Source organism: Salvelinus namaycush, chromosome 34, assembly GCF_016432855.1.
Source record: "Salvelinus namaycush isolate Seneca chromosome 34, SaNama_1.0, whole genome shotgun sequence".
Taxonomy (NCBI): Eukaryota; Metazoa; Chordata; class Actinopteri; order Salmoniformes; family Salmonidae; genus Salvelinus; species Salvelinus namaycush.
The window spans coordinates 9,758,556-9,776,024 of record NC_052340.1 but is presented as its reverse complement, the minus strand read 5'-3'; the positions used below and the strand labels follow the sequence as shown (position 1 = coordinate 9,776,024).

The 17,469-nt window shown below is 40.3% G+C and overlaps 1 protein-coding gene across 2 annotated transcripts; it reads right to left on the bottom strand.

The window, feature by feature from the left end:
- Window positions 1–714: 714 nt before the first annotated feature.
- LOC120028853 (phosphatidylinositol transfer protein alpha isoform-like) lies at window positions 715–17,373 on the bottom strand. Of its 2 annotated transcripts, none has more exons than XM_038974101.1 (12): window positions 17,264–17,373; window positions 16,012–16,042; window positions 12,576–12,721; window positions 11,067–11,158; window positions 10,760–10,767; window positions 8,567–8,641; window positions 7,963–8,046; window positions 3,570–3,647; window positions 2,885–2,995; window positions 2,347–2,469; window positions 2,114–2,179; window positions 715–1,330 (listed from the first exon to the last, which is right to left on the bottom strand). In XM_038974101.1, the coding sequence occupies exons 1-11, from the start codon at window positions 17,278–17,280 to the stop codon at window positions 2,132–2,134; spliced, it is 813 nt and encodes a 270-aa protein (XP_038830029.1). In that variant the 5' UTR covers window positions 17,281–17,373; the 3' UTR covers window positions 715–1,330; window positions 2,114–2,131. The 2 variants fall into 2 exon arrangements, with proteins under 2 accessions (XP_038830029.1, XP_038830030.1); XM_038974102.1 differs by having other exon boundaries at window positions 715–1,324.
- Window positions 17,374–17,469: the final 96 nt, after the last annotated feature.

Below are 17,469 nucleotides of genomic sequence, written 5' to 3'. Positions count from 1 at the left end.
GTTTTTTTGTTTGTTGGCGAGAATTGCCAAAAACTCTAAAAGGTATGTTAGTCCGTAATCGTAACAGTGTTTGTATGTTCACAGATGAAATTTCACATTTCATGCATGGCTTTTCTTACGATCCTAACAATTTATGTATGGATTTCTGTTACGATCCTAACGAAACGTAAATACAACCTTTTTGGCAGCTATCATATAAAAAACAGCAACTATGTATCAAAAACAGATTTATTCCTCTGTCCCAAGCTACTTTAAAAGTTGAATCACTCCACTCTCCATTTATCAACATAGCAATACTTCCCTCCAACATACGTTCTGTAGCGGTCCTTGACTTACACAGGATGACAGGATCGAGCAGCCTGCTTCTGTTCAGTAAGTCTGACTGTAGTCTAAATTGGTGTCTGTAGATCTACATAAAAGGTGTGGGATTTGTAAAAGTGAAAAGGGTTACAGGGTGAAATAAGTGGGATCAAAATGCGTTACGGTTAGGAAACTCTGCTGACATGAGTTCCATTTTGAAAAACCATATGAACAAGAGATTTAAGAGAGTTAAGTTAAGTTAAGAGATTTACTTATCGTGATCTTTTAAACCATTTGTGAAATATAGTGAAAATCTTTGACTTAAAAGGATGTAAAGAAAATCAAGCAAGTCATGAAAAATGTGAACACAGCTCTCGCACCAATGAAATGAATTCAATCACAGAATGCAAAGAGTATAAATATACTATTTTTAATATTGAATAACATAGGTTGTATAGAACAATAAATGTTGCTCAATCAATTAAATCAGAGAAAATGACCCTGTGAATTAATACAGAAAAATACAGTACAGGACAAGATTTATTACTCAGAGACCAGGTATATTGTTCCATATTTCTTGCCCCAAAAAGACATAAGCCCAAAGCCATAACACTACAAGTGGATTTCAGCCTGCTGATTCAGGTTGGCCTGCTGATGCAGATTGTCCCCGGGCAAGAAAAATGTACTGTAACCAAGAGGGAAATACAAAGACATCGTAGTACTTTGAAAGACAGGAGTAACCAACAAATACAGCTTTGTCCACAAAACACATGAGGAATTAAAGACAATAGAAAATACTAGCATTACAACTCAAAAAAAAAAATCCCATTTAAAAAAAACTTGACAAGTGACATAATTAGTTAGGGACGTGATGGCCACCAGAGGTAAGGTGGCTGTGGACCTCTGGGCTGCTGGGGCCTCTCCATGGCTTGCCTGGACAGTATAGGGGTCTGCATACAGCCATATAATTTCCAAGTACTAGGGCAGGGCAGAGATGCTGGTGTTTCGTTCCACTTTTTCAGATCTGTTACTGAGAGAAGGGATTTTTGTGAACAACTTGATTATAATCTGTCAAATGCAAATCTGCAAGATAGACAAGGCAAGTCTTGTCTCCTTGTGCACAATAATAAGAGGACGTATTGCTTGAAGATATAGAGCAGGGACCATCAACTAGATTCAGTCAAGGGCTGATTATTTTCTTGAGCGGATTGTCAGGGGGCCGGAACATAATTACAAATACATTTGGAGACTAAAAATATACCACAAGAAGCCCAAAAAGAATATAACTGACTAAAACAATCATTTCAATCCTTGCTTACATTTGTAAAAGATCACATACAGTGCATCTTGCTATTACGCATGGGAATTAAAATGACTTGGAGATGATTTGCTGTTTTTACAGTCTTATGTCCAACTTCTTTTTTATTGGCGAAAAAGTTTTCCTTGCTCAGAAAACTTGTGGGCCAAATAAAATCAAATGCGGGACAAATTCAGCCCGCGGGCCACTAGTTGGGGAAAGCTGATATAGAGTATGAGATCGGAGCGATTACACTATGACACTGATAACGCGGTAGCTGATTCATATGGGGTAAGGTGCACGTCCTGAGCTCCTCATGTGTCGTGTTCATTAGGTACCAAGCGGAAGAAAATTAACTTACTGTAAATACAGGGAACGACATACCTGGACTTGTCCTATAAGAAACGCTCATCATTGTTTTCTGTTGCAAATTGCTTTAAAGCATTTTCCATTGCGCGCACTAATGAACACCTCCCTGAACTGTCTCATAATTCCCACTGACCAGACAGTACTCACAATCACAGCTGCACAGCCTCAGTCCTCTGAAGCAGAACTCCCTTTGACTGGATCCTTCTCCCTCATCTGAAAGACACACACACACACACAGACAAACACAGACACTCAATACGTAGGATATCCAGGACAACACACTTCCGTAGCCTAATGACAAAACTGATAAGACAGTAGTACTGTACATCTCATTCGGAGTTAATTGATGCCAAAGACCAAACAAATGTACAGTAAATGACCTCATCCAGCTCTTTTTGGGTCGCCTCTTCAATACGGCGAATGTCCTCCATTGTCAGTCCGATCCATTTATCAATCAAACAGAACAGCTGTCTGTGGAACTTTGTAAACAATCGCTTCTCTTGCTGGAAATCAAAAAGGGAAAGAAATTAGACAAAACAATTACTTAGAAAAAATATTAGTAATATCAGCATTTATTATGTGCAACTTGGAGTAACATTTCTCTGGCAAATCACTGTCTGTCCACTAGAGAACAGAAAACACTTTTTAGTCTTTATTGTAAACTAGTCTTTAGTCACACCCATAGAGACCGCACTGCTTTGGATCTCATTTCTCAGCCAACTCTGTCTACTAGTTTCTTCTTCACGGGGGAGTAATTTTATTGCATGTACATTGGGCGATATGAAAATATTGGACTTTGCCTCTGTACTAGCACTACGTTTGAACTGGAATAAAATATGGGCTGGGCACTCAAAGATGTTGGCCCCATAACGGAATATTATGCAAATACTGGAATAATTGACAAGTCTCAAACCGCACCTTCTGAATGAAGTTCTCAATTTTGTTCTGGACTCCCCACCATTTGAAGTTGACTGTGACTAACTTATAGGCGCACATGTGAGGAGAGTTTGTGTTGCTGGGAAGCTCTTTCTGCAGAGGTAAAGACAAAAGTTATTACACCCTCAGGCAGAGGCAGAATAACTCATAACACATAATGGAGCTTCCGAACCGGAATAGATACAGCCAGAGCCATATCAAGAGAGTTTCGGCCAGGTTTTAGAACGGACGCCATGTTGGAACCTTTATTCTCGAAATTTGGGTCATGTTACAATACGAGAGCGCCTCTGACAACTCACTATGAAATGACCCGCTGTAAACAAGCAAAACAGAGCAGCGAATTTCACGAACGTTTTTACTTATTAGCATGGCGGATAATGTGTATCCAAGTTGGTACTGTGTTGTGGTGGTGTCAACAAATTGCATATCTGCTTTCATGGGACATCTTCATTGGTTTAGAAGAAAACTATCAGAAATAAACAGCACGATGCAGAAACATCAATTAGCAACGACTATGGAGGTGAAATTGGCGCTCTCGGGAACGTTCAGACAGAAACCACACTGGCCCAACTGTCTAAATATACTGTATGACTCTGGATACAGCTACGGGTGAAATTAGCTGATGTGAAAAATATGATAAATGGAGGAATATTGGTTTGGGTAGTACCTTCCAGTTAGGCCCCAGGGGGCCCCTGCCTGTCTTCTCTGACTTGAATATGGCAGGATCTTCTTCTGGCTTATAGTCCTGTGTGGAGCAGAGTCAGTAGATGAGTAGGATGCAAAGATACCAGTGTTCTAGTTAGGTAACTGGGTCGTACTCATTAGGGAACACCGTAGCAAAATGTGGTAGAACATTTTAAATTAAAATGAAGTGTTATGCCTTGTGGGAAAGTTCCTGCAGATTTGTGGCAAGTTTGCCACAAAATGTTGCCAGAAGTTTACAAAAGTTTGCCACTAGTGCTGAATCAGCAGGAAACCTTTGGCAACAATAATATTTATTGCCAATAGTGGCAAATAGTTCAGAGTTTTTTTTCTGGCAAACATGAAGTATTTGAATCTGTGGCAAACCCATAGACATTAAGGGAAAACCTGTGGCAAAAATATTTATTGCCACTAGTGGCAAACAGTTTACCAGACAGAAGCCGTTTCTGGTAAATAGCGATGAAACGGTATGGAAATTTCATATCACAATTAGTGAGCAAAATGATCACGGTTATCAGTATTGTTAATGTGCCGGAAATGTTCAAAAAGTACTGATACAAACACTGCAATATTTTCACCAAGTTTTATATTGAAAACTAACAAACAAATAAAATTAGCAGCACTATGCACTTTGTGTGCATAAACATTCAAATAATAGCATTAAATATGGCACCATGTGGCCATGAGAGGTACAGGTTTCCCTGCAGGTTTTAATGAACACAACCTTAAGTACATCAAATGTGCATATAAAAGCAACACAAGTAAAGCAACGTGCATGTAAGAACAATACAACCATATGTAAACACATCCAATGTGCATGTAAGAACAATACAACCATATGTAAACACATCCAATGTGCATGTAAGAACAATACAACCATATGTAAACACATCCAATGTGCATTTAAGAACAATACAACCATATGTAAACATATCCAATGTGCAGGTGTTGACATTAAAATAACACAAAATATATAAACAAATCAAATGAACAGCAGTGATTGTATGTCCGTTCTCTCCTTCATAAAGACATAAGGTGCTGCTGGCCTAACATCCTGTACGGATGCAGCTTTGTTTAATTGAGATTGAAATGTAAAAATGTCAGCATATTTACTTGGTCTGGTTTAAGTAGTGATCTGCGAGGGGAGACAACGTGCACGCTGGCACTGAACACTGATGGCACGCTGGGATGCACAAAAGCTTCCTGGCAACCCTGGCAAGGTGAGGCAGCTCTGATGCATGGCCCCTCCACCACACCAGTGCATCCTCTTCTGCTGGAATGGGTGGCAGAGACAGGTGACCTTGATCTCTTCTTTCACTCTGTCTTCTGGGGTGGTCAGAATCAGACCCTCGTCACCTCTCTGCTGCCTTAGGGTCATCTAAAAAGCTCCTATTGAAGCGGGGGTCGATGAAACAAGCCATGTGCATGACTCTTTGCCTTCTCTGTGTATCTGTTGTTAAGGTCTTCTGTCATTACCCCTTTCATATCCTTGGTCAGGGATGGATCCGTATCCTTTTCCACCAGAACATCACAGGTGACGTGGTCCAGGACAGGCTTGATGGCTGACAGTGTCACTCGTGTCTCTGAGGCAAGTGCAACTGTAAACGTTCTCAGAGGTTCAAGGAGCTGGCACAGATGCGCTATGACACTTATGTCGGCATCAGATGCCATGTTCCTCTTTCTCCAGCCAGTGTCGCACAGACTGGCTGCAGTTGGCTGAGGAAACGCTCAAGCATCTTGTGTATAGATCCCCATCGGGTCATCACATCATGGATCAGAGCCTTCTGTGGCATGTTGAAGGCAGCTTGCTTTTCTCTCAGTTCTCTCCTTCTCTTCCAGCTCCGTGAGAAGAATTGGACCAGATGACGGCAGGCCATGGCTGTCGTGTCAACTCTGAATTTTCAGAGCCTTTGAGGTGGCCTGGTTAAATTATGGCCAAAGCACCCAAGCCACAGATCTGGGAACTCTTCAAAAGCCTTGATCATGTTTGTTGCATTGTCTGTGGTTATGCAGACCAGGTCTTTCTTGTTGATCCCCCCACTCTTCCAGCATATTCTCAAAAACTATGTTGTGCGCCGAGTGATCTTCTGAGAAGAACTGTGTTTCCAGGCAGTTTGATTCCAGTTGCCAGTCTGGGGTGAGGTAATGGATAGTGAAGCTGATGTAGGGTTGACCACCCCCGCTTTCACTGGTCCAGAGTTCAGTAGTTGCAGCAAACCATGTGCCTTGAGCCAAACTTTGTCCAACATCAGCTTTAACCTGGTTGTACAGGTTTGGGATTTCAGTCTTGGAAAATAATGTTTGCGATGGCACTTTCTAGTGAGGCACGGCAACCTTCATCAGCCTCAGAAAGCCAGGCCTCTCAAGTATTTGAAATGGCATCGTGACCTTTGCAATGTAATATGAAAGGGCTGCAGTGAGGTCCTGAGCATTTTTTTGACATGGGTGCATTAGCAGCCTGCCTTTTAAAAGCTTGCTCGAGTGTCTGTGTCACAAGTTCACAACTGTAGATGAGGGACCAGTAGCATCACTGGGTTTGCCTGCTGCATGTCCACTCTGTAAACAAGGGAAAAGAAAATGTATTACTACATTATAATTATTATTCACTCACACAATCTTCTGTGTTGCATTTGAGTATATGCAATGACCCCATGCACAATTTACATAAATACAAATGAGTCTTAAGACAGTGATAGTAATTGCAATGAGCCCAGCAATTGACATAAATACAGGAGTCTGGTATAGGAGTCTATAGTGTTTCTCCTGTTGGAACACTTACACAACCAAGTCGACGACTGACGGATTATAAATGAACAAAATATGTTGGTTGGGTGACTAAACTACATAAGGTGTTAGTTAACGTGTGCAATGGGTGAATAGAGTCTGCAGACACACGACGCATACAGCAGCAGGACAACGTGCAGTGTTTTTACAAGAGTAGGTAACACTGAAAGCTTCCGTTAAAATGATTGACAAGCTAATAGTTACAGACAAACAATGTCATTTTCCCTCATTCCGAAGTCCCCACATCATGAATTGAGCTAAAAGTTAACTTACCTTGCATTCGCTATAAAGTAGCGGGTGGTGATCACGAAGATGACTCAAGAGATTTGAAGTGTTGCCCCCTTTCGCAGCAATTTTTTTGTGTGCATGTTCTGCAGACAGGGTGACCATCTTTGATTAGGTTTCCCTCAGCACCCTTGTAAAACCCAAAATACGACCACACTTCAGATTTGGTCCTCTTAGAAGGCTGAAATCTCCCGAGCGCTGTCACTGCCTTGCGCCATGTTTTCACACGTTGCATGCTGCGCCTACATCAGACTGTTGCTAACTTTGGTTGATGCTGGACAGTATTTACCATGAGTTTTTCAAAACGTGGTAATGAAACACAGTTTTAATGAATTAATTTGAAACGGTAATACTAACCGTCGGGAATTTTACCGTGGTTTATCATGAAACCGGTAACCGTTTCATCCCTACTGGTAAACACATTGAGTTCAAAGACCTTGTAACCGTTGATGACAACCAGTCAGAGGGAGAAGAAAAATGGGTTGGAAAATGCTAACCCGCTACCGAAGTTGTCGAGTGTTTTAACTTAAACTTCGTAATAAACGTTCTAATTGTGTAAGCTAAATGATGCTTGGTAAGCATGTCATGTTTTATGGGATAGTGTGAAACACATTTTGTTGCTAGCTAGATCAGTTCTGTCAGCACCACTGACTGGCTAGTTTACCCAGAAAGACTCAGCTGTAATCGCTGCCCAAGGTGATTTAAAAAAAATCGATTTTAATCCCACTTTGTAACAACAAAATGTGTAAAAAGTCAAGGGGTGGGAATACTTTCTGAAGGCACTGTAGTAGTTTAGTTCTCTGTGAGAAGGAAGTTAATTTAAATGTATTGACACAAACCAAATCGCATATACATTTCAATGTTGTTAATACACAAAATAATCAAAATCCTGTTTTAATTAGCATTTTCATAATCAGTTTGAAACAAATTTGCAGCAAACAGAATGTTCGCCACAAGATTCCCACTATTGTTTTCCAGAAGTTCACAAGTCGCTGCAAATTTGTCGCAAGAGTTTGAGACAAAACTAATTTCATTTTAAAATATGAGCTGGCCACAAATTTGTGGCAATTTGGCAAAAGATTTGACAGAAGCCTGCCTTCTCGTTAAAGGAATTTCTATTGGACAAGTTCAGGCAATCCCTCCCTGTTTCAGTAAATGTTTTACCATTTGCTGCCTTAAGAATGAGACCCTGATGCGTCTGGGTTTTGAACAGTAAGAGAGCTTAAAAGCATGCTTATTATTAATAATAAATTGTTAGTACATTCACACTGATCAATCACTGCCATCACCTTGGCATCCACTTGGTTTTTGTCAGCGATGTCAATGTAGACTACTTCAGTCTTCTTCCATTGGTCTGGGTCTAGTCCGTGTACCTATGCAGGGAATCATTTATAGTAAGTTACCCACTTCAAGAGCTAAGAATGACTCACTAGTAGTCACTACATAGACTAGGTATAACATGCAGGGTTGGCCTTGGGGCCAATTACATTTCAATCCACTCAAAATCAGGAAATAAACTGAAAAGCAAATTCTAAATCCAATTTTGAAGGAAATTGAATTGACCCCAAACCTGATTACATAGCACTTTGATACATTATGTGTAAATGTTGATTCAGTGTCATAACCAACAGAGCAGGTCTGAGAACTAAAAATGCAAACACGAGAAGGGTTTCCGTATCCTTTCACCAAGTTAGTGGACGGACACGGAAATGACATCAGTGGAATGAAATGACGTCAATGGAAGTGACTGATTGGAGTCTGATAGATAAAGTAAAAAAAGGGGAAATCGTTAAATTAAAGGACCAGTGACGTCCGCTAACTGAATTAAATGTGCTGGAGGTCCATGCTTGACATGGTATACATTCAGACTCATGACATTAGCTGCTCACTCACATTGTCCTGAACCCCCATGTCGGGCTTGTGCCACGTCTCAATTTTAATCAGAAAATTGTCCTTCATGTATTCATTCTGTGGGAGGAAGAGCAAGTAATAACATAAACGAGATCAATCAAGTGACCAACACATACTGGGTTCAAAGACTATTTGAAATCATGTCAAATACTTTATATGTGCTTGATTGAACATGCTGGCTTAATCAATCAATGGAATAGTCCTTAAACTTCTTAGGGCTGAGATCCCACTAACTGGATCGATATGACAACAGCCAGTGAAAGTGCAGGGCATCAAATTCAAACAGAAATCTCATAATTAAAATTCCTCAAACATACAAGTATTTTATACCATTTAAGATACACTTCTTGTTAATCCCACCACAGTATCCGATTTCAAATAGGCTTTACGACGAAAGCACCACAAACGATTATGTTAGGTCAGCGCCAAGTCACAGAAAAACACAGCCATTTTTCCAGCCAAAGAGAGGAGTCACAAAAAGCAGAAATGGAGATAAAATGAATCACTAACCTTTGATGATCTTCATAGGACTTCATGTTACACAATACATGTGTTGTTTGATAAAGTTCATATTTATATAAAAAAATCTCAGTATCCATTGGCACGTTATGTTCAGTAGTTACAAAAACATCCGGTGATTTTGCAGAGAGCCACTTCAATTTACAGAAATACTCATCATAAATGTTGATGAAAATACAAGTGTCATACATGGAACTTTAGATACACTTCTCCTTAATGCAACCGCTGTCAGATTTCAAAAAAGCTTTACGGAAAAAGCATAATCTGAGAACGGCGCTCAGAGCCCAAACCAGCCAAAAAGATATCCGCCATATTGTGCAGTCAACAGAAGTCAGAAATAACATTATAAATATTCACTTACCTTTGATAATCTTCTTCAGAATGCACTCCCAGGAATCCCAGTTCCACAATAAATGTTTGTTTTGTTCAATAATGTCCATTTATGTCCAAATAGCTCCTTTTGTTCGCGCGTTTGGTAAACAAAACCAAACTCACGAAGCGCGTTCACTAAGAGCAGACAAAGTCAAAAAGTTCCGTTACAGTCCGTAGAAACATGTGAAACGAAGTATAGAATCAATCTTTAGGATGTTTTTAACATAAATCTTCAATAATGTTCCAACCGGAGAATTCCTTTGTCTTCAGAATTGCAATGGAACAGAGCTCGCTCTCATGTGAACGAGCGTGGCCAGCTCGTGGCTCTCTGGCAGACCTCTGACTCAATCCCCTCTCATTCGGCCCCGCTTCACAGTAGAAGCATCAGACACAGTTCTAAAGACTGTTGACATCTAGTGGAAGCCTTAGGAAGTGCAACATGACCAATATCCCACTGTATCTTCAATAGAGAATGAGTTGAAAAACAACCAAACTCAGATTTCCCACTTCCTGGTTGGATTTTTTCTCAGGTGTTTGCCTGCCATGTGAGTTCTGTTATACTCACAGACATCATTCAAACAGTTTTAGAAACTTCAGAGTGTTTTCTATCCAAATATACTATTAATATGCATATATTAGCAACTGGGATTGAGTAGCAGGCAGTTTACTCTAGGCACCTTATTCATCCAAGCTACTCAATACTGCCCCCAGCCATAAGAAGTTAACCTGTACACCCCATCCAGGGCTAGAGCAAAAATTCAAAGTATTTGAAATATTTCAAATAGTATTTGAACCCAGGTTTGAAACTGAAAGTAATATATTTATTTTACCTTTATATATGGACTATAAGTGATTACATCTTGAAGCATACATCAGCTATGAGCAGTGGTACTGGTCATTTAAAAAATATATATATTTCACCTTTATTTAACCAGGTAGGCCAGTTGAGAACAAGTTTTCAACTGGCCTACCAGGTTAAATACCAGTGCGACCTGGCCAAGATAAAGCAAAGCAGTGCGACAAAAACACAGAGTTACACATGGGATAAACAAACGTACAGTCAATAACACAAACAAAACAGCTGAAAGAGGTGCACATGCATTTTCACCCTGGCAAAACGAGTGTCAGTCTTTCTCTGTGTTAAGTCAGCCCCATCCACTTCTCTCCTTTCCTTTTGACAGGCAAGGTTACCAGCTCCTCTTTCACCATGTTTACAGCTGAATAGTGTGCAAGTAAACAGTAACATACTGTATATGTAAATGTATAGAAGAAAACAGTACTTACTGTAATAACTGCAACAGGGGAAGAGATGGACATGACGAGACAAAGAGAGTAAACAATGTTTAGGGGAACAGACATTTTCAAAATAATATCTCAATAGTTGCACATGTTTGAAATTGGCTAACTCCTTGCCAATCGAACTGAGAAGTTGTCTATATACACCATTAATACCCAATGCCTGGCTATTGGTCCAGACATTACATAGATTCCAATAGCATGTCCTCACAGTGCTGGCATGTATGCCCGAATTAATTATTCAACATCTTCTCTCTCTACAGAAGGAGTAGGTAACAAAGAGCAGGGGACTTACCAGTCCGACAGTAGGGGTAAGCATTCCAGGCCTTCTCGTGGATGTTGAGAGCAGTTGATGGTGCCAGAATGCGCACATAGTTTGGCACTTTACTGCAGAGAAAAATATATTATTATTTTAGGGTCGATCCATATGAATTCAATCACTTTTTGACCACATCCCTTTGACCTCAACCACCGCACCCAATTGAACAAAACTTTCCACACGTGTTTGCCCATGGTAGAAGTGGTGAGAAAGTGCCTTTTTGGCCCCAGGAGATAGGTGCTTAAAGTTCACCCTATTTAAATATAGCCCACCCTACCATGAGAGATCCGTATCGTCATCACTGAAAAAGACAAACGGTTGAATTTGAAATACACTGAACAAAAATATAAACGGACATGTAAAGTGTTGGTCCCATGTTTCATGAGCTGAAATTTTTAAAAATCCCAGAAATGTTCCACATGCTAAAATTGTATCTCTCAAATTTTGTGCACAAATGTGTTAATATCCCTGTTAGTGAGCATTTATTTTTTGCCAAGACAATCCATCCACCTGACAGGTGTGGCATATCAAGACGCTGATTAAAAAGCATGATCATTACACAAGTGCACCTGGTGCTGGGGAAAATAAAAGGACACTAAAATGTGCAGTTGTGTCACACAACACAATGCCACAGATGTCTCAAGTTGAGGGAGCGTGCAATTGGCACACCGTCTGCAGGAATGTCCACCAGAGCTGTTGCCAGCTAATTGAATCTTCATTTCTCTACCATAAGCTGCCTCCAACATCATTTTAGAGAATTTGGCAGTACGTCCAACCGGCCTCACAACCGCAGACCACGTGTAACCACGCCAGCCCAGGACCTCCACATCCGGCTTCTTCACGTGTGGGATCGTCTGAGGGTGGGGTAGTGAGGGGAGCTGAGGAGTATCTGTCTGTAATAAAGCCCTTTTGCGGGGAAAAACGTATTCTGATTGGCTGGGCTGCCAAGTGGGTGGCCCTATGCCCTCCCAGGCCCACCAAGGCTGCACCCCTGCCCAGTCATGTGAAATCCATAGATTAGGGCCTAACTTATTAAATTGACTGATTTCCTTATATGAACTGTAACTCAGTAAAATCTTTGAAATTGCTGCATGTTGCATTTATATTTTTTTCTCAGTACAATTTGAAAGCATTTAAACAGGGTTGTCAAACAATTTGATAATTTCTTAAAGTAATTTTTTATTTATAAAAAGTTGAAATCTGCAGTTCAAATAATAAATAAATGCACACCCCACCTATTTCTCGTGAAATAGCTGAGGGATAGACATAACTATGGATGCAAGGACTCACCATTATAGTTTTAACCATGTTTTGAGGCTATACAGTATTTGTTTAAAATGATATTGTTTACAATGGAGTAAAACAAGCTTATATTTTGGGTTCAGTTGAACTGAGCTCATGATGGATTTATGAGTTACATTCAAGAACCATGGGTATATATTGTACCATTGGGTGGTTGTGGATAGGTGGATGGACCAATCGTACCTGTGCAGGTGATATATCTTGTGGGTGTACTGGCCCTTCTCTCCGTCCTTCTCATAGGGTTCATTCTTCAGAACCTCCACCCCTTCTCCTCCACCCGTCTCATTCTTACTGGTCTCAGCCACAGAGTACAGCTGCCCCACTTGGTACTGTGGAGAGGAAGACAGAGGAGTGAGCTACAGTTTCACACAGACTAAATAAATATCCATTGTTCACAAGTTGCATTAACAGACAGCTGCAACCACTTCAGTGGGCACAAATGTGGGGGGGAGAAATTCATTCATGAACAAGAGGGATTATATTAACTCAGTTCCCCACATACACATCCCTAACCACTCACTCCTCAGAGCACCTGGACAGGGACAGTTCTGTTTTCACCACTGGCCGTTCCTTGTGCATTTAGCCCAGATAGTACTGTTATGCTGAAGTCAGTGTCTGTCAGCAAGCATAAGGAAAATACTGTAATAGCCCTCTGTGGCAGTTTTTTTTTAATGACAGTCTCTGCCAACAATTCCCTCGTTAGATGCTCGCCAGTGATTTCAGGTTGTAGAGCTCTGTCAAAGACCTTTGGCAGGTGGATTACTGTCTCCAACTCTGCTGTCACAGCCTAGGCAGCACACCCCGTCCATCCACCACCACCACAGGCCTTGAGTCACCCAGCAGCAGTCGATGACATGGCACGCAACCACGGGTTGCTGTGTGCAGCATGACTGCAATAAAGTGGTCCTGGAACGTAGCCACTGTGCATCAGGGAGATAGTGACCCACAGGGAACTGGTGACTCGCTTGCTGCACATTGACACTACTCAACAACCAACAACCAACTGACATTTAAAAACACCGACTAGTTCGTACCCGGGCTGATTTGATAAGTCATCCCAAAATGAGATGCTTTCAACAGGTGAAACAGCTCTGTTTGGAGGAAGATGGGGTACAAACACATCAGTGTTATTTTGGAGGTTCCATCTCATGTGCGAGTAGGTGGTTAGGAATGTGACGACACGTGTAAAACCAGCATTTCACTTATTGTTCCCCTGCGTGCGTGTGACTCATATGGCCATCTTCCTCAGGCTGGCCGAGGAAGTTTTAAAGTTACGGCCCATTTTGTACAGAGAAATTGGCATAGCAGGCAATTTAACCAATCACAGCACTCCTTTTACTTGTATCATTGCACATCCTGCAAATCACCAAAAGGCAACTATTTTGAATCAATTTTTATACGGTAAGTAAAAGTAGCAGAGACCTCCTTCTGGAACTTTGATATGCATGTAGAGTATATTATGTTCAACAATATATTGAAACATTTGCCAAATCTAAAATGGTTTATGTTTATTTTTTTCAATATAAAGATAGAAGATGTCAAGAATCCTTCCTCCAAAAGTACCTTTTCTATGGTATGTTTTTGTTCCAATGAGGAATCACCCTTATGTAAGGCTATGAATGGAATTTAGGGTTATGATCCTTGATCTGGGATCTTATTTTGGGGAAAACGATTGAGACTTGGATTTAAGTCAGCTTTATAAAAAAAAAAAAAAAAAAAAAAAAAAGAGAGCGAGCGGGGAATGATGCTGGTGACTAGAACTCTGGGAACAAATGGAGAAAGAGAGGGAGACTGAGAAGGAAGGAGAGAGAACGGTGGAATCAGTACTGTTGCTGATAAATTGTTGCCAAGATGGAATGCAAGATTATGTCTGATGAAAATAAATCTGGTCGGGAACATACAAGGGTCATTCCACCTCAAAAAGCACAAGAAATAGGATTGACACCCACCATCTCAGATTGTTCTGAAATAGTTTGTGTTGTTAGAAACAGATAAGATTAGTAGTGCTGAGAGATTAGTGATTTTTGGGTGGGTTGGTTTTGGTTAGATTCTAAAAAAAATCATGATTTTCGATTTTGGTTTCGATATTTTAAATGCACTATGCATTATGTGAGTTGAATGCTGTAACATAGAATAACACTGAAATACCCATGATGGTAGTGACTGCCCATGACTGCTTATCACTTACTAATCATCAGTTATTCACATTAATACAATTATTTCATTGTGTATATTACATTAGTTTTATTTGATTACTTTGTCATTCCAACTCATCTCATGACAAAATCACTATTTTAGTAGTTCTTCAAAGTAAATAAGGCATACTTCATGACTGCTGAATAACAACTATCAACCACTTAGATCATGTATTTGCAGGTAGAGATACCTCAAAGAAACTGCTCTCTATGTGTTCCCTCTTGATTGCACATTCTTCAGTCTCTTACGGAGCAGGCATAAAATAAACAGACTGGACAAGGAGCCACGCAATGGATCATGGTCATTGTAGTTAATTATCACATTTTCTGTAGAACATTGGCCTTTTGGAAACTATAACTCCCTATTACGTCGCACAGTTTGGACATGATCTGATTTATCTCTAGAGAAACTGCAGTGAAATGTGCACATTGAGCTCACAAAAAAACAGAACAAAATGGATTTCAAATAATTGAACCGACATCAGTCAATTAGTTGTTTAAAAAACAAAAAAATAACCAACACCTCGGTTAATTGCTCAGCACTAAAGATTAGCATTCCTTGCTGTCATACCTTGACAATAAAATTGTTACAGGGTAAGGAAACCCATGTCATTTTGTAATTTGGGTGCACTATCCCTTTAAGTTCTTCAAACTTTTTTCACCTAATAGCAGGAACAGCAGCATGTAGTAGTCAGAACCTGGTAATATAAGGATGTAGGATGGGCCATAAACCTAAAAAAAAAAGTTAGGTCCAAATCAGATGTCAGGTACTATATTTATCAAATATTATATGAATCCTATAAACTAAATTGGCCAATTTGGGTGCAATCAATTAGCTTAATTTCTCAGAGATCACATTTTATTTCAACAAAATAATGTTGCAGGAATGCTAATCTTATTGGTTTCTAATTACAGAACAATCTGAGATGGTGGGTGACATGGCTTGCTGAAATGACATGGAACGACCCACAACTACTGACTTAAACTGCAAAGCTTCAGTCGGAATAAGGTGCTCCGTTTTAAATCATATGGCTAATATTTTATGCCAATGTCCGACCTGACTGTGTGTGGCTGGCTAACCACTGCAATCCTGAACATAATGGCAACCATGCCAACATCTTGTGCACACACACCACCATAAAAGGTGTGTGTACAAACAGGAACTTGAAGGTTAGAGGAACATAATGCAGACCAACTGCTAGACATACAGACTGCCCTGATTCCTCAAGAGCATAGGCACGCTAGGTAACGGGTTTGCCCCATGAACGTCCCGCTGGTGTATACGGCACGTTCATGGGGCTAGGTAATGGTTGACCTCAATTTCACCGTTGCGTCAGAAAACGAGAATGTAGTTTAACCAGCTTGATAGGTGACATGAAGCAAGAGTACAAGACGCAAAGAAATGACACTCGGTCACTACTTACCTCTTCCACAGATATGGGGAGGATGACTCGACTAGAAGAGAGAGAGAGCGCAACATCACATTACAACACATGCAGCTCATGACTAATGTTATTGCTCATCTAATTTATCACTTGATTTGTTAGTTCGACTGACACTTCTCTGATAGCAACTGCTAAGAGTATGCTAATCAAAACACGTTTAGCCTAATAGACCTGGGACGATAAATCTTAAATATTCGACACAGACATTTTGCTTACATCGTTCATGCCGATAAGTTGCCTATACTAGAGAAATGTGAAGTTTGAAAGAAAATAAGTTAGCTAATAAGGGTGATTGTTAAATGGGACAACTGATGGCTACAGCCATCAAACCAGTAGTCGTAGTAGTTTAAAAAAAGGATTTTAAAAAGTGGTGCACATTAATGTTCTATTTACCGTTATCAAGTCAGGCAATTTATCGCGTTATGGATTATTGACCATATTGTCCTGCTCTACCTACCAACTATGAATATTGCAAGCCTGAACGTGCTACTGATACTAGCTGTAATATTGTCAAAGAGGAAATTGAAGCCCGGTGTAGATTTCTACTATCAGAAAACAATTAGCTTTGGCCCCATCCTCTGCCAGTCTACAATAGGCAATAATCACCACCTGTCCCCAGTCTAAGCAGCACTGAATATTTCATTATAACAGATGTGTGCGTAATGAGAGTCAAGACAGGCACCATACTAATTATATGGTATTGATACAGGCAGGTTTGGGGCATCTGGCTGTCATGTTGATATGGCAGTTGTTGGTTCTAGTAACCAATGAGTTAGACGACATGTCATGCAAGTGTATACTTTGGATTCGTTTTAGATAAAGGCACACCCTTATGTTTTTTAGTAGGCCTGATGATGCATGGGATGATTATAATTAAAAGTTATGGTTACAGAGGCACTTTGTCAGTTAAGGTAAATCATTTTGGTAACTGACAATACATTTCCATTTTGGCCAATGTGTTGTTCATGATTATTTTACTTGATGCCTTCATTCAATGAGTCTATCCATACAGTGAAGACAGGCAACAAGCAGTCAATAGCCTTCTCCATTGACAAACTTGACATTTTACGCAAAGATAAAACAGCTAATACCAACTTGCACGTGTTTTTTGAATTCCCAAATGGTAAGTAGGCTATACTAGACTTTTTCCCAATGTTTGCATGTGTATGACATCGTTCTCCTGCGTAACGTTTTAACTAAACACCATATTTTTCCAAACATTTTTACTTACAATTCTTTAATGAGCATTTTGGTAGTGTTGTCCGTGTATATGCAGCATTCAGATGTCTAGCTTACTGGTAAAAACTCAAAATCGGCGGCCGTATGTTTGTCCGTCTGCGACCCACGGTCTCCGCGGTTTTGCGCTCCTATTTTTCTTGAATTCACTTCCTGACAGATGCCGAAAGGGGCGCGGCGTCACCTCCAGTCAGTAACCTC

What these genes read in the sequence shown, in the direction of transcription:
- LOC120028853 (XM_038974101.1), bottom strand. An exon ending in AAGATATATCACCTGCACAG is followed by an intron (nt 11,159 to 12,575) that starts GTACGATTGGTC and finishes TTTTCTCTGCAG; the next exon opens with TAAAGTGCCAAACTATGTGC. An exon ending in CCCTGGGGCCTAACTGGAAG is followed by an intron (nt 2,996 to 3,569) that starts GTACTACCCAAA and finishes TTACCTCTGCAG; the next exon opens with AAAGAGCTTCCCAGCAACAC.